This window comes from Somniosus microcephalus, chromosome 2, assembly GCF_052327205.1.
Source record: "Somniosus microcephalus isolate GS21.2 chromosome 2, FLI_Smic_1.0, whole genome shotgun sequence".
NCBI lineage: Eukaryota > Metazoa > Chordata > Chondrichthyes > Squaliformes > Somniosidae > Somniosus > Somniosus microcephalus.
The window spans coordinates 11,645,005-11,672,833 of NC_140988.1; the positions used below are offsets into that span (position 1 = coordinate 11,645,005).

Consider the following 27,829-nt stretch of genomic DNA (forward strand, 5'->3'; position numbering starts at 1 on the left):
GTTAAGGGCAAATCTATTTTGACTAACTTGATGTTTTTTGATGATTTAACAGAGGATGGATGAGGGCAGTGCAGTTGATGTTGCATATATGGACTTTCAAACAGCATTTGCTAAGTACAGGAAACTTTGTGATATCCGGCACCGACGGGACCGAGCTGTTGCCGATCTATCAAAACTGCCGGACATACCAGCGTTAATGTTGAAGCATACGGAGGTTTTCATCTCCGTATCTGACAACAAACACTGTTGCTTAGCAACAGCTTCTAAACAGTCGGCCCGTACCTTGGAAGTGTCTCTGTAGCTTAGCAACAGCTTCAGAGAGACTTTCCAGAGCCTGACTGTTGAAAAAAAAGCCATGAGAAGAAAAAATACCTAACAAAACGGCTCCTGATTTTTGCCAGTAGATCGAGGTTTCCGGACATACAACCTCCAGATAAACCAAAGTCTCCTGTACCACATATTAAGCTTGTTAGCAAAATTGAAGCCTATGGGATAAAAAGGGGCAGTAGCAGCATGGATACAAAATTGGCTAAGACAGAAAAGAGAGAGTTGTGGTGAATGGCTGTTTTCCGGATTGGAGGGATTTATACAGTGGCGTTCCAAGGTTCAGTACTAGGACCACTGCTGTTTTTGATATACATTAATGACTTTGACTTGGGGCTATGAGGCACAATTTCAAAATTTGCAGATAACACGAAATTTGGAAGTGTAGTAAATAGTGAGGAAGATCGTAATAGACTTCAAGAGGACAGACAGGCTGGTGGAATGGGCGGACACATGGCAGTTGAAATTCAATGCAGAAAAGTATGAGGTGCTACATTTTGGTAGGAAGAATAAGACACAATACATGCTAAATGGCACAATTTTAAAGGGGGTGGAAGAACAGAGACACCTAGGGGTGTTTGTGCACAAATCTTTGAAGGTGGCAGGTCAGGTTAAAAAAAGTTAATAAAGTACAGTATATGGGATCCTGGGTTTTATAAGTAGAAGCACAGAGTAAAAAAGCCAGGAAGTTATGCTAAACCTATATAAAACACTAGGTCGGCCGCAGCTGGAGTATCATGTCCAATTCTGGGCACCACACTTGAGGAAGGACGTGAAGGCTTTGGAGAGGGTAGAGAAAGATTTACTAGAATGGTTCCAGGGATGAGGGATTACAGTTCAATGGATAGACTGCAGAAGCAGAAGGTTGTTCTACTTAGAGCAGAGAAGGCCAAGAGGAGATTTGATAGAGGTGTTTCAAATCATGAATCATAGAACAGTACAGCACAGCAGGAGGCCATTCGGGTTTAGATAGAGTAAATAAAGAGAAACTGTTTCCAATGACTGAAGGGTTGACAACCAGATGGCACAGATTTAGGATCGGCAGAATAACCAGAGGCAATGTCAGGAAAAACTTTACGCAACGAGTGGTTGGGGTTTGAAATGCGCTGCCTGATAGGGCGGTGGATACAGATTCAATAACAGCCTTCAAAAGGGAATTGGATAAATACTTGAAGGAGAAAAAATTGCAGGGATATGGGGAAAGAGCGAGGGAGTGGGACTAACTGGATTGCTCTTCGAAAGAGCCGGCACAGACTGGATGGGCTGAATGGCCTCCTTCAGTGCTGTACTATTCTATAATTTATCTAAAAAGTAGACAATAAGAAATTCAGATTAACCATGGAGGTTATCACTAATGCACAGAAGTTCATTGCTTCAGATCTGGATCGTGAAACCGAATTTACCAGCAGCTGGAAAGCAAGTCGTTTTTAATTTTTCTTCTTAGCAACAGCGTTCTTCGGAGCCCCTGGCAGAGGTTATAGTGACCCACTGTTCAAAAAACAGTATCACACGGCAATGTTCCCTCTAAGCTGCGCATGCATGTCCGTGCAGTAATCTGCAAGGTCCCCTGCAGGCCGCTCACAAGCTTTTACATCGGAAACATTGCGCATGCGCAGAAATTGAAAGGGACCGCGCATTGAAAGAAACAGGCCGCGCAGAACATTGTGCAGCCTACAGGGAACATCGTCGCACGGTATGCTGAAGCTTTCAAGGAGCAGTTTTTACAATTCAGTTGCCAAAAAATTCTGCAGAGTACTGTAACAGCATTCGCCCATTTTACAGAAAAATACAATAAACTGACCATAATATTCTCTAGCATTTTTGTAGAACATCTAGTGCCGAGAAATTGGACTGCACTGCGCCTGTTTCACAGGCGTAAAAGGGGCTCCTAAGGATCCAAAATGGTAGGCAGCGTGCTCACGCGCAATCTGCACCAGAAGTGCAACGCAAGAACATAGGAATTAGGAGGAGGAGTAAGCCACAGGCCCCCTCAAGCCTGCTTCGCCATTCAATAAGATCACGGCTGATCTTCGACCTCAACTCCACTTTCCCGTCCTATCCCCGTATCCCTCGATTCCCCTAGAGTCCAAATATCTATCGATCTCAGTTTTGAATATACTCAATGATTCAGCATTCACAGCCCTTTGGGGCAGAGAATTCCAAAGATTCACAACTGCGTGAAGAAATTCCTCCTCAACTCAGTCTTAAATGACTGACCCCTTATGCTGAGACTATGACCCCTAGTTCTAGACTCTCCAGCCAGGGGAAACAACCTCTCAGCATCTATCCTGTCAATCCACCTCAGAATCTTATATGGTACAATGAGATCACCTCTCATTCTTCTAAACTCCAGAGAGTATAGGCCCAGTCTATACAGTCTCTCCTCATAGGACAGCCCTCTCATCCCAGGAATCAATCTAGTGAACCTTCATTGCACCGCCTCCAAGGCAAGTATATCCTTCCTTAGATAAGGAGACCAAAACTGTACACAATACTCCAGGTGTGGTCCTACCAAAGCCCTGTACAAGTTTAAAAAAAAATTTGTTTATGGGATGTGGGCGTCACTGGCAAGGCCAGCATTTATTGCCCATCCCCAACTGCCCTTGAGAAGGTGGTGGTGAGCCGCCTTCTTGAACCGCTGCAGTCCGTGTGGTGAAGGTACTCCCACAGTGCGGTTGTTGCAAGACCTCCTTACTCTTGTACTCCAACGCCCTTGTAATAAAGGCTAACATGCCATTTGCCTTCCTAATTGCTTGCTGTACCTACATGCTATATCTCTGCATTTCTTGTACTAAGATACCTAAAGGAGGGAGAGAGAAAACAGGGAACTACAGACCAGTTAGCCTGACATCAGTAGTAGGGAAAATGCTAGAATCTATTATTAAGGACGTGGTAACAGGGCACTCAGAAAATAATAATAGGATTGGGCAGAGTCAACACGGATTTATGAAAGGGAAATCGTGTTTGACATTGAGGTTGTAACTAGCAGAATAGATAAGGGGGAACCAGTGGATGTGTTGTATTTGGATTTTCAGAAGGCATTCGATAAGGTGCCACACAAGAGGTTATTAAACAAAATTAGGGCTCATGGGATTGTGGGTAATATACTAGCCTGGATTGAGGATTGGTTAACGGACAGAAAACAGAGAGTAGGAATAAACAGGTAATTTTCGGGTTGGCAGACTGCAACTAATGGGGTACCGCAAGGATCAATGCTTGGGCCTCAGTTATTCACAATCTACATCAATGATTTGGATGAGGGGACCAAATGCAATATATCCAAAGTTTGCTGATGATACAAAGCTGGGTGGGAATGTAAGTTGTGAGGAGGCTGCAAAGAGGCTTCAAGGGGATATAGACAAGCTAAGTGAGTGGGCAAGAACATGGCAAATGGAATATAATGTGGAGAAATGTGAAGTTATCCACTTTGGTAGGAAAAATAGAAAAGCAGAGTATTTTTTAAATGGTGAGAGATTGGGAAATGTTGGTGTTCAGAGGGACCTGGGTGTCCTTGTACACGAATCACTGAAAGTTAACATGCAGGTACAGCAAGCAATTAGGAAAGCAAATGGCATGTTGGCCTTTATTACAAGAGGATTTGAGTATAAGAGTAAAGACGTCTTACTGCAATTATATAGGGCCCTGGTGAGACCACACCTGGAGTATTGGGTACAGTTTTGGTCTCCTTACCTAAGGAAGGATATAGTTGCCATAGAGGGAGTTCAACGAAGGTTCACCAGACTGATTCCTGGGATGGGGGGATTGTCCTATGAGGACAGATTGTGTAGACTAGGCCTATATTCTCCAGAGTTTAGAAGAATGAGAGGTGATCTCATTAAAACATACAAAATTCTTACAGGGTTTGACAGAGTAGATGCAGGGAGGATGTTTCCCCTGGCTGGGGAGTCTAGAACCAGGGGTCACAGTCTCAGAATAAGGGGTCGGCCAGTTAGGACTGAGGTGAGGAGAAATTCCTTCACTGAGGGTGGTGAATCTTTGGAATTCTCTACCCCAGAGGGCTGTGGAGGCTCAGTCGTTGAGTATATTCAAGACAGAGATCGATAGATTTTTGAATATTAAGGGAATCAAGGGTTATGGAGATAGTGCAGGAAAGTGGAGTTGAGGTCGAAGATCAGCCATGATCTTATTGAATGGCAGAGCAGGCCTCGAGGGGTCAAATGGCCGACTCCTGCTCCTATTTCTTATGTTCTTAAATTTCTCTGAACACCAACATTTAATAGTTTCTCACCATTTAGAAGATATTCTGCTTTCCTACCAAAGTGAATAACCTCAAATTTCCCCACATTCTACTCCATCTGCCACCTTATTGCCCACTCACTTAACCTGTCTGGATCCCTTTGTATCCTCCTCACAGCTTACTTTCCCCCTCCTAACTTTGTATTGTCAGCAAACTTGGATACATTACACTCGGCCCCTTCATCCAAGTCATTAATATTGTAAATAGCTGAGGTCCAAGCACTGATCCTTCCAACGTCTACCGTACTGGCCAAGGCTTCTCCGTAGGTATCCAGGGCACGTGCCTGAATCATGGCGTTAGGCCCTATTGGCATATATAAAGGGCCTAACGCCTGTAACTTGTGAGCAACACCACAGGAGAACCACTAGCAGGACAAAAAAGGGGCATTGCATATACTCCATAAATCTAGACACAAAAGGCATCAAGGGGTATGGGGAGAGAGCAGGAATATGGTATTGAGATAGAGGATCAGCCATGATCCTATTGAATCGTGGAGCAGGCTCGAAGGGCCGACTCCTGCTCCTATTTACTACGTTTACTATGTGTGGGGAAAAAAGAGAGGTATTAGTATATTGTGCACTTAATATCTCTGATGACTACAGAACAGTCATTAGAATGCCAAAATATATGACCAAAACAATAAAGTGAAAATCAAATTAAGCCATGCTAAGCTGCATAGTGCTCTGGTTAGCTCACAGTACTGTGTGCAGTCCTGGTCACAAAGACACAAGGGAGACATTCAATCCCTGGAGGCGAAGAGAAGAGTCATACAATTTCTCTATAGCACCACTGGAAATTAGGCCATCTAGCTGTGCAGGGATATGACTGAGCTGACATCAGAGATATACCAAGTTAGAAAATGTTATAGAAAAGGCAAAACCAGAACATTACTTTCAAATTAAACTATTACAGGAGGACCAGAAGGTAAATGTTCACATTGGCAAAAAGGTAAAAGTAAGCTTTTCTCCACACAAGGCATAACCAGGGAATGGACCAGAGTGCAGAAGTGTGAGCAAAATACAAAGAATCATTTAAGAAACAGCAAGATGCTGTGATGTGTGGACTGTAGTTTTATTTCCTGGATGGACAAACTAAATAGCCTAAGAGTCATAGAGGCACAGAAGGAGGCCATGCGGCCCATCGAGTCCAGGCCAGCTCTCTGTGGAGCAATCCAGTCAGTCCCATTCCCCCGCTCTATCCCCGTAGCCCCTCAAGTGCCTATCCAGTCTCCCCTTGAAAACATCGAGTGTCTCCGCTTCCACCACTTCCGTGGGCAGCAAGTTCCAGGTCCTCACCACTCGCTTCGTAAAAAAAGTTTTTCCTCACATCCCCCCTGCATCTCTTGCCCAAAACCTTAAATCTGTGTTCCCTAGTCCTTGTACCATCAACTAGTGGGAACAGCCTTTCCAAACCCGTCATAATCTTGTACACCTCGATCAAATCACCCCTCAACCTCCTTTGCTCTAATGAAAACAAATCCAGCTTCTCCAACCTGTCCTTGTAGCTAAGATCCCCCATCTCCTCTACACCCTCTCAAGTGCCTTCACATCCTTCCTAAAGTGTGGGGACCAGAACTGGACGCAATACTCCAGTTGTGGTCTAACCAGCGCTTTATAAAGGTTCAGCATAACTTCTCCACTTTTGTACTCAATACTTCTATTTATGAAGCCCAAGATCCCATATGCTTTGCTAACCACTGTCTCAATTATGTCCCACCCCCTTCAGGGACCTATGCACATTAACTCCCAGGTCCCTCTGTCCCTGCGAACTCTTTAAAACTGTGCCATTAAGTGTACATTGCCTCTCCCTGTTCCTTCTGCCAAAATGCATCACCTCACACTTCTCTATTAAATTCCATCTGCCACTTGTCTGTCCATTCTGCTAGCCTTTCTATGTCCTGTTGCAGTCGATTGGCATTATCACTGTTTACCACATCCCTAAGTTTGGTGTCATCAGCAAATTTAGAAATTCTACTCTGTATTCCAATATCCAGGTCATTTATATACATCAAAAAAGCAGTGGCCCCAGCACTGACCCTTGGGGAACACCACCGTCTACCATCTTCCAGTCTGAAAAACAGCCATTTACCACAATTCGCTGTTTTCTGTCCTTAAGCCAATTCCTTATCCAAGCTGCCATTGACCCACCTATTCCATGAGCCTCAAGTTTGTTAATCAGCCTTCTATGTGGTACTTTGTCAAACACCTTCCTAAAATCCATGTAGACAACATCCTACCTAAGCAGCCACTTTAGGCAGGAGAAAATTAGCTAGGTTTCCAATCACCTGGTGGATGGGCATATGGGGAATATTAGGGAAGGCCACAATCAGGCTGCAGATCTCTCAGGAAGTAACTTAATGCTTTGAAAAGACTTGCAATATGCAGCAAAATAAGAGTGCCATAAATGGCTCTGTTCTACTGGACAGCAAACTCCATTGTAGTAAAATACATACAGTACTTTACATGGAAAGGAGTGTTCCTGTGCATGCCAAGACTGTTATTTTCAAATTCATCAAGCTGAGGACATTTATAGCTTGGTATTGACAAACCACACAGTTCTGCAGAAGTTCTACACAATTTCACAAACTTTCATTTTTGTCAATGTTATGCTCACTTAGATGATGTATGTTAGTCCAGTACTAGGAATGAATTGCTTTCCATTTCAGGCATCAGTCATCAATCACTGAGGTCAGGCATAGCAGTTAGCTGCTCTATTCTGCTATAACCTCTTACAAGCATCCACTACTGCCCAGTGTGAGAGTTTCACATTTCCCATACTAGCAGCCAAAAGTCTCTTCAAGGGAGATTGGCAATATACAGGAAACTGTCCGGAATGCTTGAGCCACCGGCAAAAATCAGGAGCCGTTTTGTTAGGTTTTTTTTCTTTTCGTTGCTTTTTTTTCCACCAGTCAGGCTCTGCAAGGTCTCGCTGAAGCTGTTGCTAAGCTACAGAGACGCTTGCAAGGTACAGCCGACTGTTTAGAAGCTGTTGCTAAGCAACAGGGTTTGTTGCCAGATACGGAGATCTCTGTATGCTTCAACATTAGCGCTGGTTTGTCCGGCACTTTTGATGGGACGGCAACAGCTCAGTCCCGTCGGTGCCGGATAGCACAAAGTTTCCTGTAATCCCAATTTAGCAGTTCGGCACATTGGGCCATTTCCCACTTGGAGCTGGATGTAGAATGTCCAGGCACATTTCACATAGGACAATTATAGCTAGCAAATAGAAGAGATTTCCAGCTGGCCTGGACTTGGATCCAAGTTCATAGAATCTTACAGCACAGAAGCAGGCCATTCAGCCAATCATGTCTGGCCAGCTCTTTGAAAGAGCTGTCCAATTCGTCCCACTCCTTGCACCTTCCCCATAGCCCAGCAAATTTTTCCTTTTCAACTATATATCCAATTCCCTTTTGAAAGTTACTATTGTGCCTGCTTCCACCACCCTTTCAGGTAGTGCATTCCAGATCATAACAAATCGCTACATCACTCTGGTTCTTTTGCCAATTATCTTAATTGGTGCCCTCTGGTTACCGACCCATCAATCATCTTTCCCGCAATTCCATGTCCGAATCCCTTCATTCAGGATTCCAGCCCAGCCACAGTGCTGAAACGGCCCTCGTCAAAGTCACAAATGGCATTCTTTGTGACTGTGACAAACTGTCGCTTCCTCATCCTTCTCGACCTATCTGCAGCCTTCAACACAGTGGACCACACCATCCTCCTCCAACGCCTCTCCCACCCAGCTGGACAACGGAGAACTGCCTTAGCTTGGTTCTATTCTTATCTAATCGTAGCCAGACAATCAGCTGCAATGGCTTCTCTTCCCACTTCCGCACTGTTACCTCTGGAGTCCTCCAAGGATCTATTCCTTGGCCCCCTTCTATTTCTCATCTGCATGCTACCCCTTGGCGATCATCCGAATACACATCAGGTTCCACATGTATGCTGACGACACTCAGCTCTACCTCACCACCACCACCTCTTTGGATCCCTCCAGTGTCTATGATTGGTCACACTGCTTGTCAGAGATCCAATATTGGAGGAGCAGAAATTTCCTCCAACCAAGTACAGTATTGGGAAGACTAAAGCCACAATTTTTTGTCCCCGGCACAAACTCCGTTCCCTGACCATCATTTCCATCCCTGGCAATTGCCTTAAGCTGAGCAAGACTGTTCACAACCTTGGTGTTTTGTTTGACATCGAGATGAGTTTCCAAACACATATCCGCACCATCAAGACTGCCTACTTCCACCTCGACTCTGACCCCGCCTCAGCTAATCTGCTACTGAAACCCTCATCCAGGCCTTTGTTACCTCCAGACTTGACTATTCCAATGCTCTCCATCTTCCACCCTACATAAACTTGTGCTCATCCAAAACTCTGCTGCCTGTATCTCAACTCATTCCAAATTTCATTCACCAGCACCCGTGCTTGCGGACCTTCATTGGCTCCCAGTCCGACAACGCCTCAATTTAAAAAACCTCATCCTGGTTTTCAAATCCCTCCATGGCCTCACCCCTCCTGATCTCTGTAGCCTCCTCCAGCCCTACTGGCATATCATTTCTGTTGCTGTATACAAATAAAGTTTCCTACAATGAGGGCGTGAGGAACTCAAGGTAGCAACAGGCTTTTTTTGGTCACCTCACTTTCTCCCATACAGGTGAATCGACACATTATAGTAGCAAATCGCCAAAACCACAGGTTCCCAGAACTACTTTAAAATGCAGCTCAGTACTGTAAATTAAGTATAGAAGGACCTTAAAAGTTATCTTTGTAAAGCTAATACCACAACAAAAATCACCCTTGCAGCAGTCGCACAATCATTTGGGTTTGTAACTCAAAAAATTCTTGATATTTAGTCATCCATCGAATGTTACAATAGGTGAAATTATGAGAACGGATTTGGGTGTAGTAAGCTAGTTCAGCATGTGACAGGGTCACCGGAGACAGAATAGTACATTTCAAATCAGCACTTTGGCTCTTAGGGTCCCTATAGCCAGATTGCAAATGATGGCAATCAGGTTGAGGGGGCAGGGGGATGAATTCATACCCAAACATTACAGCATGGCACTGAAACACAAGACACTGGCATCATGAAAAGATGCCCAAGAAACTTCATCTAGCTTGAAGGCTGTGGATTGTTTTCACCCCGATATAATGTACAACTTGCGCAGATCTGTCAAGTGTTGTTTTAAAATGCAACTCATTTTGATGCTCGCACGCTTAAAAATGTCAATTCCTTGTTTAATAGGGTTTCAGTCTCTCTAACCAACAAACTTCATTTGAAGGAATACTTCCTCAATGTACACAATCCCATTCAAGAGGCACAAGAATGCATTTCAATGCAAGTTACGTTTTGAAAAAAAAAGCCCAAATATTGTTTCAAAACGAATAGGACCTACTCTCCCACCATTCCCCCACCCAACATACAGAAAAGTTGCTTCTTCTTGCTCTCCTTACGACACTGAATCTTGCGGAGGCGTAATGCGATGGGTGCCAACAGCCTTCCAATACCCTGACCAAGTGGCCATTTTTCATGTCTGGACACAGGTGGTTGAGTGTTGGCAGGCTGCTCATACCACAGCCAAGACCAAATCCCTCCTCAACTAATGGCGACACACACGGGCTTTCCTGCGGGGGTGGTTGGACCATAATTAGGAGCCGGAACACTGGCCAATTTCCCCCTCCCGAACCTAATTGTAGCAGGATAATGCCACCCCACCCCAGGACTGAGATCAACACTGAACAGGGACCAAACCTGGGACCTTATGGCCTGTAACAAGCCGTTCCCTTTGCCCTGAGCAGTAACAGGTAATGATGATGAGGGGTCAGGTCACTGCCCTATTCAACAGGCCTGGTGTTAAAGTGGACAACACTGGTGGGTGGGAACTGGTGCTGGGGTCAAGGGATTGGTTGGGGGGGGGGGGGGGGGGGGGATCATGGAATTTGGGGGAATATGACAGGATCCGGGGGGGGGGGGGGAAATGTGACGGGACGGGGGGGGGGGGAATGTGACGGGACGGGGGGGGAATGTGACGGGACGGGGGGGGAATGTGACGGGACGGGGGGGGGAATGTGACGGGACGGGGGGGGGGAATGTGACGGGACGGGGGGGGGGAATGTGACGGGACGGGGGGGGGGAATGTGACGGGACGGGGGGGGGGGAATGTGACGGGACGGGGGGGGAATGTGACGGGACGGGGGGGGAATGTGACGGGACGGGGGGGGAATGTGACGGGACGGGGGGGGAATGTGACGGGACGGGGGGGGAATGTGACGGGACGGGGGGGGAATGTGACGGGACGGGGGGGGGAATGTGACGGGACGGGGGGGGGAATGTGACGGGACGGGGGGGGGAATGTGACGGGACGGGGGGGGGAATGTGACGGGACGGGGGGGGGGAATGTGACGGGACGGGGGGGGAATGTGACGGGACGGGGGGGGAATGTGACGGGACGGGGGGGGAATGTGACGGGACGGGGGGGGAATGTGACGGGACGGGGGGGGAATGTGACGGGACGGGGGGGGAATGTGACGGGACGGGGGGGGAATGTGACGGGACGGGGGGGGGGGGGGGGAATGTGACGGGACGGGGGGGGAATGTGACGGGACGGGGGGAAATGTGACGGGACGGGGGGAAATGTGACGGGACGGGGGGAAATGTGACGGGACGGGGGGGGGAATGTGACGGGACGGGGGGGAATGTGACGGGACGGGGGGGAATGTGACGGGACGGGGGGGAATGTGACGGGACGGGGGGGAATGTGACGGGACGGGGGGGAATGTGACGGGACGGGGGGGAATGTGACGGGACGGGGGGGAATGTGACGGGACGGGGGGGAATGTGACGGGACGGGGGGGAATGTGACGGGACGGGGGGGAATGTGACGGGACGGGGGGGAATGTGACGGGACGGGGGGGAATGTGACGGGACGGGGGGGAATGTGACGGGACGGGGGGGAATGTGACGGGACGGGGGGGAATGTGACGGGACGGGGGGGAATGTGACGGGACGGGGGGGAATGTGACGGGACGGGGGGGAATGTGACGGGACGGGGGGGAATGTGACGGGACGGGGGGGAATGTGACGGGACGGGGGGGAATGTGACGGGACGGGGGGGAATGTGACGGGACGGGGGGGAATGTGACGGGACGGGGGGGAATGTGACGGGACGGGGGGGAATGTGACGGGACGGGGGGGAATGTGACGGGACGGGGGGGAATGTGACGGGACGGGGGGGAATGTGACGGGACGGGGGGGAATGTGACGGGACGGGGGGGAATGTGACGGGACGGGGGGGAATGTGACGGGACGGGGGGGAATGTGACGGGACGGGGGGGAATGTGACGGGACGGGGGGGAATGTGACGGGACGGGGGGGAATGTGACGGGACGGGGGGGAATGTGACGGGACGGGGGGGAATGTGACGGGACGGGGGGGAATGTGACGGGACGGGGGGGAATGTGACGGGACGGGGGGGAATGTGACGGGACGGGGGGGAATGTGACGGGACGGGGGGGAATGTGACGGGACGGGGGGGAATGTGACGGGACGGGGGGGAATGTGACGGGACGGGGGGAATGTGACGGGACGGGGGGAATGTGACGGGACGGGGGGAATGTGACGGGACGGGGGGAATGTGACGGGACGGGGGGAATGTGACGGGACGGGGGGAATGTGACGGGACGGGGGGAATGTGACGGGACGGGGGGAATGTGACGGGACGGGGGGAATGTGACGGGACGGGGGGAATGTGACGGGACGGGGGGGGGGGAATATGACGGGACGGGGGGGGGGGAATATGACGGGACGGGACGGGGGGAATGTGACGGGACGGGGGGAATGTGACGGGACGGGGGGAATATGACGGGACGGGGGGAATATGACGGGACGGGGGGGGGGAATATGACGGGACGGGGGGGGGGAATATGACGGGACGGGGGGGGGAATATGACGGGACGGGGGGGGGAATATGACGGGACGGGGGGGGGAATATGACGGGACGGGGGGGGGAATATGACGGGACGGGGGGGGGAATATGACGGGACGGGGGGGGGAATATGACGGGACGGGGGGGGGAATATGACGGGACGGGGGGGGGGAATATGACGGGACGGGGGGGGGGAATATGACGGGACGGGGGGGGGAATATGACGGGACGGGGGGGGGGGGAATATGACGGGACGGGGGGGGGGGGGAATATGACGGGACGGGGGGGGGGGGGGAATATGACGGGACTGGGGGGGGGGGGTGGAATATGACGGGACGGGGGGGGTGGAATATGACGGGACGGGACGGGACGGGGTGGAATATGACGGGACGGGGTGGAATATGACGGGACGGGGGGGGGGGTGGAATATGACGGGACGGGAGGGGGGGGTGGAATATGACGGGACGGGGGGGGGGGGTGGAATATGACGGGGGGGGGGGGGGTGGTGGAATATGACGGGACGGGGGGGGTGGGTGGAATATGACGGGACCGGGGGAAGGAATATGACGGGACCGGGGGGGGGGGAAGGAATATGACGGGATTGAGCCGGTCTCCCGCTCACCTGCCGATGTCTCCCCATCCCCGGGTTCTGCAGGAGATCCAGCCCTGCCTGTGGTGCCGGACTGCTGCCGCCGCTTCTCCTCCTGCTGGCCGCCGCCGCCACTTTTCTTCTCATAACGGAACTGGTGGAGGTTGAAGGAACTCATCGGGCCGGGGGATTGGAACGCGGCGCCGTTAGGACGGTTAGGAGCGGCACAAACGGCTGGAGCGAGCGGGCGCCGGGTCTCTGAGAGAGTCCGCGGGCACCGAGGGTGTGTGTGAGAGAAAGGCCGCGGATACCGAGCGGGCACCGGGTGTATGTGAGAGAGAGTCCGTGGGCACCGGGTGTGAGAGTCCGCGGATACCGAGCGAGCACCGGGTGTATGTGAGAGAGAGAGAGAGAGAGAGAGAGAGAGAGAGAGGCCGCGGATACCGAGGTAACCAAATAAATTATACACAAACCCCCCCTTTCCCGGTTTTATCGCAGAGGCCTAGGCCTCAGGCCGCTCGGTACATGGAGTGAGGAGGGGGCGGGGGGTAAATTCACAGACGGACAGATTTTTCCCGCGAAGCGTGGCTGTCCACGAAGACGCCCGCAACGCGCGCTGTGATTTGGGGAGCCGGCGAAGGGCCGCCGGCCAATCCACGGGCCGGATGGATGTGAGTGAGGATTAGTGTGGAGGGGGCGGGTCCCAGGCTCCGCGTGACGTCAGCGGGTCACCGGCTTCCCCCAACTGAGAGTGAGCGTTGCCAGGGGAGGTGAGTCAAAGGGAGCTTCACCCCTCCCCCCACTCCCACCACAGCTCAGCCTCGCATCAGGATGGCACTGCTCTGCTGGCACAGGGATAGTGGGTGCAAGAGGGTTGGGCTGGGGAAGGGTGGCATAGAAATCCCAATTAGCATTTGGCTCAAAATTTTCAAATCAGTAATTGAACCAATTGCACTCTATGGCAGTGAGGTCTGGGGACCACTAACACAACAAGATTTTGCAAAATGGGACAAACACCCAATTGAGATCCTACATGCGGAATTCTGTAAAAGTATCCTCCGGACTCAAAGGAAAACAGTAAACAACGCATGCAGGGCGGAACTAGGCCAATACCCATTAATAATCACTATCCAAAAAAGAGCCACCAAATTTTGGAATCACCTACAAATGAGCAACCCCCAATGCTATCACTACGACGCCCTGAAATGCCAAGAGCTGACCATAAAGAAGAATACCCTCAGTCAACTAGTCCTGGGACTCAATAAAGTAACTAATAACAATACTAACAATAACCAGTCCCAGGACAGTGACAGGGTAACACAAAGAATTCGACCCAACACAATCGTCGCTAAGCAAAAGGAAAAATATCTGTCATATTGGGCAGAAACAACAAAAACCCAAAGCAAACTCAATTGCTACTTGGCTCTAAACAGACAATACAACATAGCTGATTACCTGACCATGGTAAAGGATAACAAACTGAGAAGAACCTTGACAAGGTACAGACTTAGCGAACATAGCCTAGCGATCGAAAAAGGCAGACACAGGCAGACCAGGCTGCCAAGAGAAGACAGGATATGCTCTCACTGCAGTCAGGGAGTAGTTGAGACAGAGATGCACTTCCTCACAGCCTGTGGAAAATATCAGGGCATCAGAGAGAATTTCTACCAAAAATTCTCACAAATATGCCCTGAATTCAGGAATCTGACTGACAACCAAAAACTCCCATTCCTACTGGGGGAGGAGAGAAGCTGTGTAACACTGGCGGCACACTATGTTACAGCTTGCCATGAACAGAGGGACAACCAGTAAACTAAGACAAGAGTATATATAAACAAGGCGAATGTATATTTATAAACTCAGGGATATACCTGTTTATACACTGTATGAATGGAACCGCGTTTATGTGTTCAACCATAAATGTATTTTGATGCTTTGGCAACATAAGATGTACCTTATCATGCCAATAAAGCGATTTGTATTGTATTGTATTGTATTGGAATAGGGAGGGCTGGGGTAGGGTGGAATAGGGAGGGTTGGGGAAGGGTGGAATAGGGAGGGTTGGGGAAGGGTGGAATAGGGAGGGTTGGGGAAGGGTGGAATAGGGAGGGTTGGGGAAGGGTGGAATAGGGAGGGTTGGGGAAGGGTGGAATAGGGAGGGCTGGGGTAGGGTGGAATAGGGAGGGCTGGGGTAGGGTGGAATAGGGAGGGCTGGGGTAGGGTGGAATAGGGAGGGCTGGGGTAGGGTGGAATAGGGAGGGTTGGGGTAGGGTGGAAAGGGAGGGTTGGGGAAGGGTGGAATAGGGAGGGCTGGGGTAGGGTGGAATAGGGAGGGTTGGGGAAGGGTGGAATAGGGAGGGTTGGGGAAGGGTGGAATAGGGAGGGCTGGGGTAGGGTGGAATAGGGAGGGCTGGGGTAGGGTGGAATAGGGAGGGTTGGGGTAGGGTGGAATAGGGAGGGTTGGGTTAGGGTGGAATAGGGAGGGCTGGGGTAGGGTGGAATAGGGAGGGTTCGGGTAGGGTGGCATAGGGAGTGTTTGGGAAAGGTGGCATAGGGAGGGTTGGGTGAGGAAGAGTGAAACGGAGGATTGGGGAAGGGTGGAATAGGGAGGGTTGGGGTAGGGTGGAATAGGGAGGGCTGGGGTAGGGTGGAATAGGGAGGGTTCGGGTAGGGTGGCATAGGGAGTGTTTGGGAAAGGTGGCATAGGGAGGGTTGGGTGAGGAAGAGTGAAACGGAGGATTGGGGAAGGGTGGAATAGGGAGGGTTGGGGTAGGGTGGAATAGGGAGGGCTGGGGTAGGGTGGAATAGGGAGGGCTGGGGTAGGGTGGAATAGGGAGGGTTCGGGTAGGGTGGCATAGGGAGTGTTTGGGAAAGGTGGCATAGGGAGGGTTGGGTGAGGAAGAGTGAAACGGAGGGTTGGGGAAGGGTGGAATAGGGAAGGGTGGAATAGGGAGGGTTGCGTTGGGGAAGGGTGGTACAGGCAGGGTTAGGAAAGGTGGATTGGAAGAGTTGTGGGGGAAAGGGTGGCATAGGGTTGGTTAAAGCTTCCAACTCACCCACACTTCTGATCTATTGCCCTACATAGCATTTCAAGGATGGGTAAAGTGAGAGGATGGTATAGCACAGAGAGCGGATTGTATGGCACAGAGCGAGGTAGAGGTTCCAACACCATTTCTGAATGATTGCTCTCATAGTATCAAACGCCACCTTCATTTTTAATATGAATACATATTTATTTAATTGCTTGGTATAGATTCTATCAACGAAAACTAACTTGGATGCTTGCGATAGTCTTCAGTTCTTTATTCTAAGTAAGTCTTGGAATACAAATCATCGGCGTCTCATGAGTCACATGCACAAGTTCACCCCTCCCTTCAGTGCTGATGCCCCCAGTTACCTGATTAGGTATGCAACTGATTGTGTTACAATGGAGTGAGTGAGAAAGCTTAGGTACCATTTAGGTACCATGCACCACTGTGACTTTCCTTCAGGTGACAAGAAGTGGAGCTGTAACCATATTGTGATTGAAGTGGTCACAGGGATACATCATCCTGTGACTGGAAGAGACAGTGTTGCAAGAAAATTCTTCACTACATGTTCATCATGGGATATATTGTATCTGTTATAAAATGATGCATGCTAAATTTTCAAGCACTCCCCAGGTTATGATCTGAAATTGTTGAACTCAACGTTCCGGACTCAACATCGAGTTTAACAATTTCAGATCATAAACACTGCTCCCATTTTTTTGGATGCCAGCAACATTCCCGCTAAGGTGCGCAGCTGCGCAGCGGTCTGGAGGTCCCGCGCAGGCCGCTCACCGGCTTTTCAATAGGAGAAACCATGCATGCACGGAATTTTGAATTGGCCGCGCAGCCAATTAAAGGGACCGCTCACCAAAAAAAATTAGGGGGAACATTGGATGACAGGTGCTGGTAATGGATCTTTTATTATTCGTTCCTGGGCTTGGGAGGAGCTGCTGAAGAATCTTTGACGAATTGCTGCAGTGCATTTTGTAGATGGTGCACACAGCAGCCACGGTGCACACAGCAGCCATGGTGTGCCGGTGGTAGAGGGAGTGAATGTTTAAGGTGGTGGATGGGGTGCCAATCGAGCAGGCTGCTTTGTCCTGGATGGTGCTGAGCTTCTTGAGTGTTGTTGGAGCTGCACTCATCTGCTGTTGCCATTTACATCTCTAGAACATAAGAACATAAGAAATAGGAGCAGGAGTAGGCCAATCGGCCCCTCGAGCCTGCTCCGCCATTCAATAAGATCATGGCTGATCTGATCCTAACCGCCAATCTACTATCACAGAACCATCTCCTGAATCTAACAGAATTAGACACACGAAATAGGAGCAGGATCAGGCTACACGGCCCCTGGGCCCGCTCCGCTACCCACAGGGCCATGACCGATCCGAACCTAGACTCATGTCCAAATTCCTGCCCGCTCCCCATAACCCTTTATTCCCTTTACTTCTAGGAAACTGTCTATTTCTGTTTTAAATTTATGTAATGATGTAGCTTCTACAGCTTTTTGGGGCAGCATATTCCATGGACCTACCACCCTCTGAGTGAAGTAGTTCCTCCTCATCTCAGTTTTGAAAGAGCAGCCCCTTATTCTAAGACTATGCCCCCTAGTTCTAGTTTCACCCATCATCGGGAACATCCTCCCCGCATCCACCCGATCCAACCCCTTCACAATCTTATATGTTTCAATAAGATCGCCTCTCATTCTTCTGAACTCCAATGAGTAGAGTCCCAATCTACTCAACCTCTCCTCATATGTCCATCCCCTCATCCCTGGGATTAACCGAGTGAACCTTCTTTGTACTGACTCGAGAGCAAGTATGTCTTTTCTTAAGTATGGACACCAAAACTGTATGCAGTATTCCAGGTGCGGTCTCAGCAATACCTTGTACAACTGAAGCAATACCTCCCTATTTTTATATTCTATCCCCCTAGCAATGAAAGCCAACATTCCATTGGCCTTCTTAATCACTTGCTGCACCTGCATACTAACCTTTTGAGTTTCGTGCACCAGGACCCCCAGATCCCTTTGTACTTCAGTACTTTCCAGTTTCTTGCCATTAAGATAATAACTTGCTCTACGATTTTTCCTGCCAAAGTGCATAACCTCACACTTTCCAGTATTGTATTCCATCTGCCAAATCTCTGCCCACTTACTTAGCCTGTCTATGTCCCATTGCAGGTTTTTTATGTCCTCCTCACTCACTACTTTCCCTCCCATCTTAGTATCATCTGCAAACTTTGATATGTTACACTCGGTCCCCTCCTCCAAATCGTTAATATAGATTGTAAAGAGTTGGGGACCCAGCACTGACCCCTGTGGAACACCACTAGTTACTGATTGCCAGTCCGAGAATGAACCATTTATCCCAACTCTCTGCCTTCTGTTAGATAGCCAATCCTCTATCCATGCCAGAATATTACCCCCAATCCCATGATTTTTTATCTTAAGCAATAATCTTTTGTGTGGCACCTTGTCAAATGCCTTTTGGAAGTCTAAATACACTACGTCCACTGGTTCCCCTTTATCCACCCTATATGTTACTTCCTCAAAGAACTCCAGCAAATTTGTCAAACATGACTTCCCCTTCATAAAACCATGCTGACTTTGTCCTATTAAATTATGATTATCCAAATGTCCTGTTACTGTCTCCTTAATAATGGATTCCAATATTTTACCTACCACAGATGTTAGGCTAACTGGTCTATAGTTTCCAGCCTTCTGCCTACTGCCCTTTTTAAATAAGGGCGTTACATTAGCAGTTTTCCAGTCTGCCGGGTCCTTTGCTGAGTCCAGGGAGTTTTGGAAAATTATTACCAATGCATCCAGAATCCCTACCGTCACTTCCCTCAAGACCCTAGGATGTAAGCCATCAGGTCCAGGTGATTTATCCGCCTTGAGTCCCATTATTTTACCGAGTACCACTTCCTTAGTGATTGTGATCGTGTTTAGCTCCTCCTCCCCTATAGCCCCCTGTTTGTCCAGTGTTGGGATATTCTTACTGTCTTCTACTGTAAAGACTGATACAAAATATTCATTCAGTGTTTTTGCCATCTCCATATTTCCCACCCTTAATTTCCCGGTCTCATCCTCTAAGGGACCAACATTTACTTTAGCCACCCTTTTTCTTTTTATATAACTATAAAAACTCTTACTATCTGTTTTTATATTTTTTGCTCATTTACTTTCATAATCTATCTTCCCTTTCTTAATCAATCTTTTTGTTATTTTTTGCTGTCTTTTAAAGTTTTCCCAATCCTCTATCCTCCCACTAGATTTGGCTACCTTATATGCCCTTGTTTTAGTCGAATACTATCCTTAATTTCTTTACTTAGCCACGGATGGCTGTCTTTTCTTTTACACCCTTTTCTTCTCAGTGGAATATATATTTTTTGGAAGTTGTAAAATAACTCCTTAAATGATCATATATCGTCTTACCCTTTAATTTATTTTCCCAATCCACTCTACTCAATTCCGCTCTCATACCGTCATAGTCTCCTTTATTCAAGCTTAGCACACTTGTTTGAGATCCAACCTTCTCACCCTCTAATTGAATATGGAATTCAACCATGTTATGGTCACTCATTCCAAGGGGATCCTTTACTAGGACATTTTTAATTAATCCTGTCTCGTTACACAGGACCAGATCTAAGGTTGCTTGCTCCCTGGTCGGTTCAGTTACATACTGCTCAAGAAACCCATCCCTAATACACTCAATGAACTCATCCTCAAGGCAGCCCTGCCCAATTTGATTTGTCCAATTAATATGATAGTTAAAATCCCCCATAATTATAGATGCTCCCTTATTACAAGCCTCAACTATTTCCTGATTGATACTCCGTCCAACAGAGTTGCAACTGTTTGGAGGCCTATAGACTACGCCCACTAGTGTTTTTTTCCCCTTATTATTCCTTACCTCCATCCAAACTGTTTCATTATCCTGATCTTTTGACCCAATATCATTTCTCTGTATTACAGTGATTCCTTCCTTTATTAACATAGCCACTCCACCTCCACTTCCTTCCTGCCTGTCCTTCCTGATCGTTAAATAACCTGGTACGTTTGATTCCCAGGCATTGTCACCCTGCAGCCATGTTTCTGTAATGGCCACAAGATCATACCCATATGTAGTTATTTGTGCCATTAACTCGTCTATTTTGTTACGAATGCTACGTGCATTCAGATAGAGAACTTTCAAATATGTTTTGTGACACTTAGTTCCTGCTTTTGCCCTTTTTATTACTTTACCTTTTACTCCATACCTTCTGCCCCTTCCTGACACGCTCTGGTTTTTAATTTCCCCACTGCTACCTAAGTCTATGACCTTCTCTGTTGTCATTTTTATTATTTGCTCTCTAGGAACCTCCCCCCCACTAGTTAGTTTAAAGCCCTCTCTACAGCCCTAGTTATATGATCCGCCAGGACTCTAGTCCCAGCACTGGCCAAGTGAAGCCTGTCCCAACGGAACAGCTCCCTCCTGCCCCAGTACTGGTGCCAGTGTTCCAGGAAGCAAAACCCATTTCTCCCACACCAGTCTTTGAGCCACGCATTTAACTCTCTAATTTTATTTGTCCTAGCCAAATTCGCTCGTGGCTCAGGTAATAATCCAGAGATTATTACCCTTGAGGTTCTGTTTTTTAATTGGACCCCTAGCTGCTCATACTCCTTTAACAGAACTGGCTTCCTAGTCCTATCTACGTCGTTTGTACCAACATGGACCACGACAACTGGATCCACCCCCTCCCACTGCAAGTTTCTTTCCAGCCCAGAGGAGATGTCCTTAACCCTGGCACCGGGTAGGCAACACAGCCTTCGGGACTCTCGCTCTCGGCTGCAGAGAACTCTATCTATCCCCCTAATAATACTATCCCCTACCACTACAACATTTCTATTTACTCCCCCCTCTTGAATGGCCCCCCGTTCCACGGTGCGGTGGCCAGGTTGCTCATCCTCCCTGCAGTCCCTGCTCCTGTCCCCACAGGGAGTAAGAACCTCGAACCTGTTGATCAAGAGCAAGGGCTGCGGCTCCTCCAGCTCTACCTCCTGGATCCCCGTACCTGCCTCACTCGTAGTCACACTGTCCTGTCCCTGACCATGGGCTACATCTGAATTACTTAACTTCATAGGTGTGACCACCTCCTGATACACAGAGTCCAGGTACTTCTCCCCCTCCCTGATGTGTCGCAGTGTCTGAAGCTCAGACTCCAGCTCATCAACACGGAGCTGGAGTTCCTGTAGCAGCAGACACTTGTCACAGACATAATCACTGTGAGCCTCAATGGGGTTCACCGGCTCCCACATCTCGCAACAGTAACACATCACCTGCTCCATTCTATGTAATTAATTAAATTTTTTATTGTTAGTTATGGACACCCTCTGCCCGAATTTAGATGCTAGTATCCCCTTTAATTAATTGGATTTAAATTAAATCAATCCCTCTAGTTACACCAGTTAAATGGTTTGCCAACAGTCACTCTGCACCAGAAAGGCCTTGGTACACCACAGCAACCTTAAAAACTATAAACCACAGACTTAAAGTTTTAAAACGCGAGAAATACTCCAACCAATCACCTACCTGTTTTGTGGTGACGTCACACCTTGAATACTTTTTACCTCTCTCCTTGCCTGAGATTGGAGATTGGTACGCCTACCTGAGCCTCTGGGGCCTCTTGTAGTCGCTCTGCCGCGCTGCTCCACCTCCACCCGCTGCCGATGCCGCACTGAGGCCTACCTGAGCCTCTGAGGCCTCTTGTAGTCGCGCTGCTCCACCTCCACCCGCTGCCGATGCCGCACTATTCCTACACTGTAATAAAAAGAGAAAATGCTGGAAACACTCAGCCGGTCAGGCAGCATTTGTGGAGAGAGAAACCGAGTTAATGCTTCAGGTTGATGACCCTTCGTCAGAACTGGAAAACTATCTTTTGTTTCTTGTTCCCTTACCACCATCTACAAGATACACTGCAGCAACTCGCCAAGGATTCTTCAGCAGCACCTCCCAAACCCGCGACCTCTGCCACCTGGAAGGACAAGGGCAGCAGGCTTACCACCACCTCCAAGTTCCCCTCCAAGTTACACACCATCCTGACTTGGAAATATATCGGCCGTTCCTTCATCGTCACTGGGTCAAAATCCTGGGAACTCCCTCCCTAACGGCACTGTGGGAGCACCTTCACCACACGGACTGCAGCGGTTCAAGAAGGCGGCTCACCACCACCTTCTCAAGGGCAATTAGGAATGGCCAGTATATGCAGGGCCTTGCCAGCGACGCCCACATCCCAGGAAGGAATTTAAAAAAAACTCTTTTGCCTTGCACCATCATCCCTTTTGTCATTTAATCTCTCCTGCCTTCCACCCTATCACAGACCTTCCCTTTTGTTCTTTCCTCCCCTCCCCCCTTTCCCTGCCTCTGGACTTGCTTAAAAACTGTTACATCTCGAACTTTTTCCAGTGCCAGCATTTTCTCTTTTTAGGCCATAAATATAAGATAGTCACTAATAAATCCAATAGGGAATTTAGGAGAAACCTCTTTACCCAGAGAGTGGAGAGAATGTGAAACTCGCTGCCATAAGGAGCAGTTGAGGCAAATATCATCGATGAATTTCAGGAGTAGTTGGATAATCAAATGAAGGTGTATAGAAGATTATGCTGACCGAGTTAGACGAAGAGGGGTGGGAGGAGGCTCATGGAGCATGGAGCAATTGGGCTGAATGGCCTGTTTCTGTGCTGTACAGTCTATGTAATTACATACACATTTGTTGTTTTCTATTCCAGCGTTTATTGCCCAACAATTATCTGCATAAAATCCATTTGCTCGTCCTTAGCTCACTTGCTTAATTGGTTCAGGAAGTTTTGCATTCTGATTATCGCCCATATTCTTGTAACCTGGCCAGACAGCTTGGTATCATATTTTGTATTATACAAGACGTGCTGTCCTCCTAGTTGTTTATCAATTGTGTGAAGAGTGGTGAATCCAAAGCAGTGGCGTAGGATCATAGAAACTTACAGCACAGCAGGTCAGCGAGCACAGGGGTGATGGGTGAACAGGACTCGGTGCGGTCTGCCCAGTAATTCCGGTCCCAACGCGCGAGTACGGACGGGGTACTTGCGTGGGCCCATTGGAAGTGCCGGATTTCAGCATGCACAGCGCATGCGTGGGAAACCGGCATTTCCTCCAAGGGGTTCAGAGGTCCAACGCGTGCGCGCAGGACTCTGCGCGCACGCGTTGAACTTCCTTCTTTTTGACAGGTTTGCCCGTGTGTAAGGGCCTCAACTTTTTAGAAATGTAAAAAGGAGACGTAAGGACTTGATTCTTTAAGGTAAGTGGTCTATTATTTAAAATTATAACATTTTTTCCACAGCTTTATTGTTTTTAAGGACTTTACAGTAAGGTAAGTGTATTTTTAGACCCGATTTCTTAAAAAATTATTTTTTTCAAAAATTTGATTAATTGTTTAAAATAGTTTTTTAAAGTTATTTATAGTTCATTTAATTAGTGGGATGTTTTTTAAAATTTTATTTAAAGTTTAAGTAGTGTTTTGGGCGCCCGTAGTTTTCATGAGTTTGACAGTTCTTACTATCAAACTCATGAATGAAGTTTCCCCTCCCCTGATTGGCTGCACAGTGCTCACCTGATCCCAGCCGGCACATCGAACTAACTACGCCGCTGGATCAGGCAAGCACAGCGCGCCGACAGCTGAACCGGGCCAGTGACAGGAATTCCAAGCAGGCCCAGGCTTCAGCTGTTGGCGCGCCGGGTAAGTGCACATCGGGGGCTTGCACGCGTGGCAAGCACCCGATCCTAATTTCTGGGCCATTAAAGTTGAAGGGAACTGAGAAACTACTATAGACTGCATTTTTGAATAAGAGAACTACATTATCTATAACGATTAAGCTAGTTTATTAAACAACCACATGGGAACTGATTTAGACCTTGTATAGCAGCATACAGTAACTTAATTGACTATGTTTAATAGCATACAGTAACAAATTAAGAAGGTTAAAGCATTTACAACATACTATACCCTGTATTTATAATGTTACAATGGGCAACAATTAAGTCAAAAAAGTCCATTATCATTGCTTGCCTATAACAGCCATTTTTTCTTGTTCCGTGTCACTTTTTTGTGTTTTTACGGTAGATATTTTTACAGGTTCACCTTCACTAGTCATTTCTGTAAGTGAACCTTATGTCCTCTATGATCTGGAGCTCACCTTTTCAGGCCAATACAGTACCTAGTAAAGTGGTAATGAGATCCTAACAGTAAACCGTTACCCTGTATACCAGCTACTGGAACACACCATGATTCTCCACTGTATAATTCTCCTGTCTTTGAAAGTGACCTGGATAAGCACTCTTACCAAATTGAGATGCAGGATTCAGAACAACAAATAGATTTATTTACATAAGATAGCTGAATGAACAGTAAAAAGTATAACAGTGAAATATATATTTCTGTACACAAATACCAAACATAATGAAGGCACCATTCACTTTCCCTCTAAACATAGACTTTAAGCAGTCGTCTTACTATAAACTGAGTCCAGCCTACCTCCCTGGTTAGGCCCAGCATTAATTTAAAAATGCACAGCTTTGCAGCTACAACATTTACGCACTGACTATCCCTGGCTGTTAGCTGGCTCCCAATATAATTCTGTAATATGAGAACTCTGACCTTGAGCTGTCAATCAACAAGTACTCCTTGCAATCAATGACTCTGTTCACTCCTCAAAGGTCTCAGAATGAACTGTCAATCAAGACCACTACATCAGGCTGGGGCCTATCCTTTGATCTGTGCCCAGATGGCATGGATGACCTCCGCAGTCATCCTGACACAAAGGCAGTAGATAGCTGTGTGCCTTTCATAAATACATTAGATGAAACAGCCATTCATCAATATTGAATGTAGGAAATCTTTGACAATGGCAAAGATGTTTGCGATTGCAAATAATGGCTCACTGGAATTAACACTTCAGATAACCATTGTCTGAGCCATGAACAACTTGCACCTTGTAGAAAACCTTGCAGCAAAACTGTTTGTCTTCAAGATTGCTCCTCCTGTCCCCACTAGGGGAAACCTTGGGCCTCCCCTTGCCTCAGCTTTTCCTCCCTTCGGTGATCACAGACTTGCCAACCCTCCGCCTCACTCCCCAAATCCTTATTTACCTTCGCTGACCGTTTCCATGGCTCTCTTGACAGCGGCCCGTCCCCTCCCACACAAATTTTGACCCTCCCGCCGGCTTTGCCGTCATTCCCACCGGCTTTGTGGGGGACTACCTGTCGGGCATGCAAATGAGGCCTGGGAGCTAACATCTCCTGGACCTCACGCTCTGGGGGGGGGCCCGAATGGTTCTCCGTCCACTTCGGCCTCTGCAGCCCTGATTCCCGCCCGAGTTAAAAGTCGGGAGTGTGCAGGGCTTAATGACCTGATAAGATGGCTTCTTTTGGCCTCAGAAATAGATGCCTCAGGGTAACCTTATAAATAAGGAACTTTAATGGGATAGAATTACATAGAATTTACAACACAGAAACAGGCCATTCAGCCCAACTGGTCTGTGCCGGTGTTTATGCTCCACGCGAGCCTCCTCTCACTCTACTTTACCTCACCCTATCAACATAATCCTTCTATTCCTTTCTCCCTCATGTATTTATCTTCCCCCCCTTTAAATGCCTCTACGCTATTCACCTCAACTACTCCTTGTGGTAGCGAACTCCACATTCTCACCGCTGTCTGGGTAAAGAAGTTTCTCCTGAATTCTTTATTGGATTCATTAGTGACTATCTTATATTTATGACCCCTAGTTTTGGACTCCCTCACATAGAGAAAGCAAACCTACAACAATACGTTCAATTGCTTCAAAGTGACATAAAAATGCTGATTTTCGGAAGTCAATAGATCTACAAAATCATGTCAATTAATTTTTGAAGTTGAAGCATGCTTCCTGAGTTATAAGTAGAATGTCATTCTAAATAGGTGATATTAATATATCCATTTTTAAGACTAACAATAACCCACTCGTGACTTTGTCATTCCTGAGTTATCAGGTCATGCTCACTTGTAGATTCGGTGGCCCATCAACAGATGACAACAGAGACAACTGTAAGAAGGAGAGATGTTTTGAAAGTATAAGGCTAGCAATGATGTTTGCTTTATGTGTGGATTGCACAAGTACGGGACCAAAGTCTAAATCCAGATCTACAATACCTCTTGACTTTCCCCAGATTGCTGAAGGCTTCAATGCAAAGCTTTCGAAGGGCTTTATTTTTTGCTACTTGTTTTTTGAACAGTTTCAAGCGCTAGGGTCACAATGCAAGGCCCAGAGTGCGGACAGGGTGTGGTAACTATGGCTACCCCTCGATCATTCAGTTTCCCTCAGCTGAAGAAATGAGTGGCAGTGACATTTAATTTAAGCTCAAGTTTCCCAGGTTTCTTCTTCTTGCCATTCCTGCTGGGTCAGACTGCTGGTGTCTCCGGTTTAAATATTCAGGGTCTACAGGGGAGCACTTTTTGTGTGGATGTGAGTGTTTGTGTGCAGAGCGAATGTCATGATAATGTACAGCCAGTGCAAAACAATAAAGTGGGGACTGGGGGTGGGGGCGGATTGAGCAGGAAAGGGCCTCAGAATTATTGTCAGTTCCACACGATTTATCACAGTGCCAGCCTATATCTTGTTAGAAAGCCTAAAAGTAATAAGGTGATCAGTTGAAATAATCTGACAGAAAAGTAAGACACGGCTTCCTTAAAGTTCTTTCTTTCCACCCGTAGTTCTAGGAACAATTGTTCCTGCACAGTTGAAAGACTAAGAGCAATATCAATTCTGAAAGAAGGGTTAGACTGTTCCACTGCTAACCTATGCAGTGAACATGGAGTACGAGTGCAAGTTTTGTGCTGTGATTGTGCCTGCTTATTACATTGTCGAACGTACAATGATTTCTTTCAGTGATAAGCACAGCCTTGTCAACATTCTCATCCCTTAGTAGAAGAAATCTCTTGGTATTAAAAGAGAAATAAACTCTTGTCAGAAGTCTAACAAATGATAAATACTTACCCCTAGATCAGTGTCACACAGTTAGTTTATTACCACATTTTTTCCATGACTACATTTTCGGTTGTCTCCCTTCTCACCATTTCACCAGACCAATAGCAAAAGCCAAGGCCATTCTTTTGAAGCAAGTCCACTCCTTAACGTAGATATCGACGTGACTGGTCTGTTTTCCTTTTCCGTTTTCCTCTTCACTGACCATTAGCCAAACACCAGGAAATCGGAGACTGAACATAAGGAGCCTCTGACTGGATTAAAGCTCTTGACACTAAAGCTGAGCAGTGCTCCAAGGGCTCTCCTTGTAATAACGTCAATCTCCTGCATCTGCTCCACTGTTTGCTGGAAGGAACTGTGAGCACGAACATAATAAAGTAGTGGGGCCGTCCAGCGTTATCCACCACTCAAATTCACCTATGTGGTCAGCCAATGTGACCATCTGCAGAGAGTTAACCAGTTAAAAGCTGGCAGCAGCTTTGCAGTCTGACTTTCTCTTGTTTGCTCAGATGGTAATCGAGTCCTGGTATCAAAAGAACTCCGTCCATACTTTTCTGCTTGTATTCAAAACAAAGTTTATACAAACATGATCCAACAACACCTAGTGGGCAGCTAGAATGGCAACTGCAACCTCAGCTTCTGAAAATGGGGCCAGGGAGCAAGT

At 47.8% G+C, this 27,829-nt stretch overlaps 1 protein-coding gene across 2 annotated transcripts in view; it reads right to left on the reverse strand.

The window, feature by feature from the left end:
* LOC147122546 (SWI/SNF-related matrix-associated actin-dependent regulator of chromatin subfamily A containing DEAD/H box 1-like) overlaps positions 1-13,527 on the reverse strand; it is a 98,747-nt gene extending 85,220 nt beyond the window's left edge. For both annotated transcript variants that reach the window (XR_015080818.1, XM_086006562.1), the window contains exon 1: positions 13,135-13,527. Coding sequence is in view for 1 of the 2 variants with exons in the window: in XM_086006562.1 (XP_085862688.1) it covers positions 13,135-13,279 (145 nt within the window). In the remaining variant the exon portion in view is untranslated. The remainder of the gene's footprint in view (positions 1-13,134) is intronic.
* Positions 13,528-27,829: the final 14,302 nt, after the last annotated feature.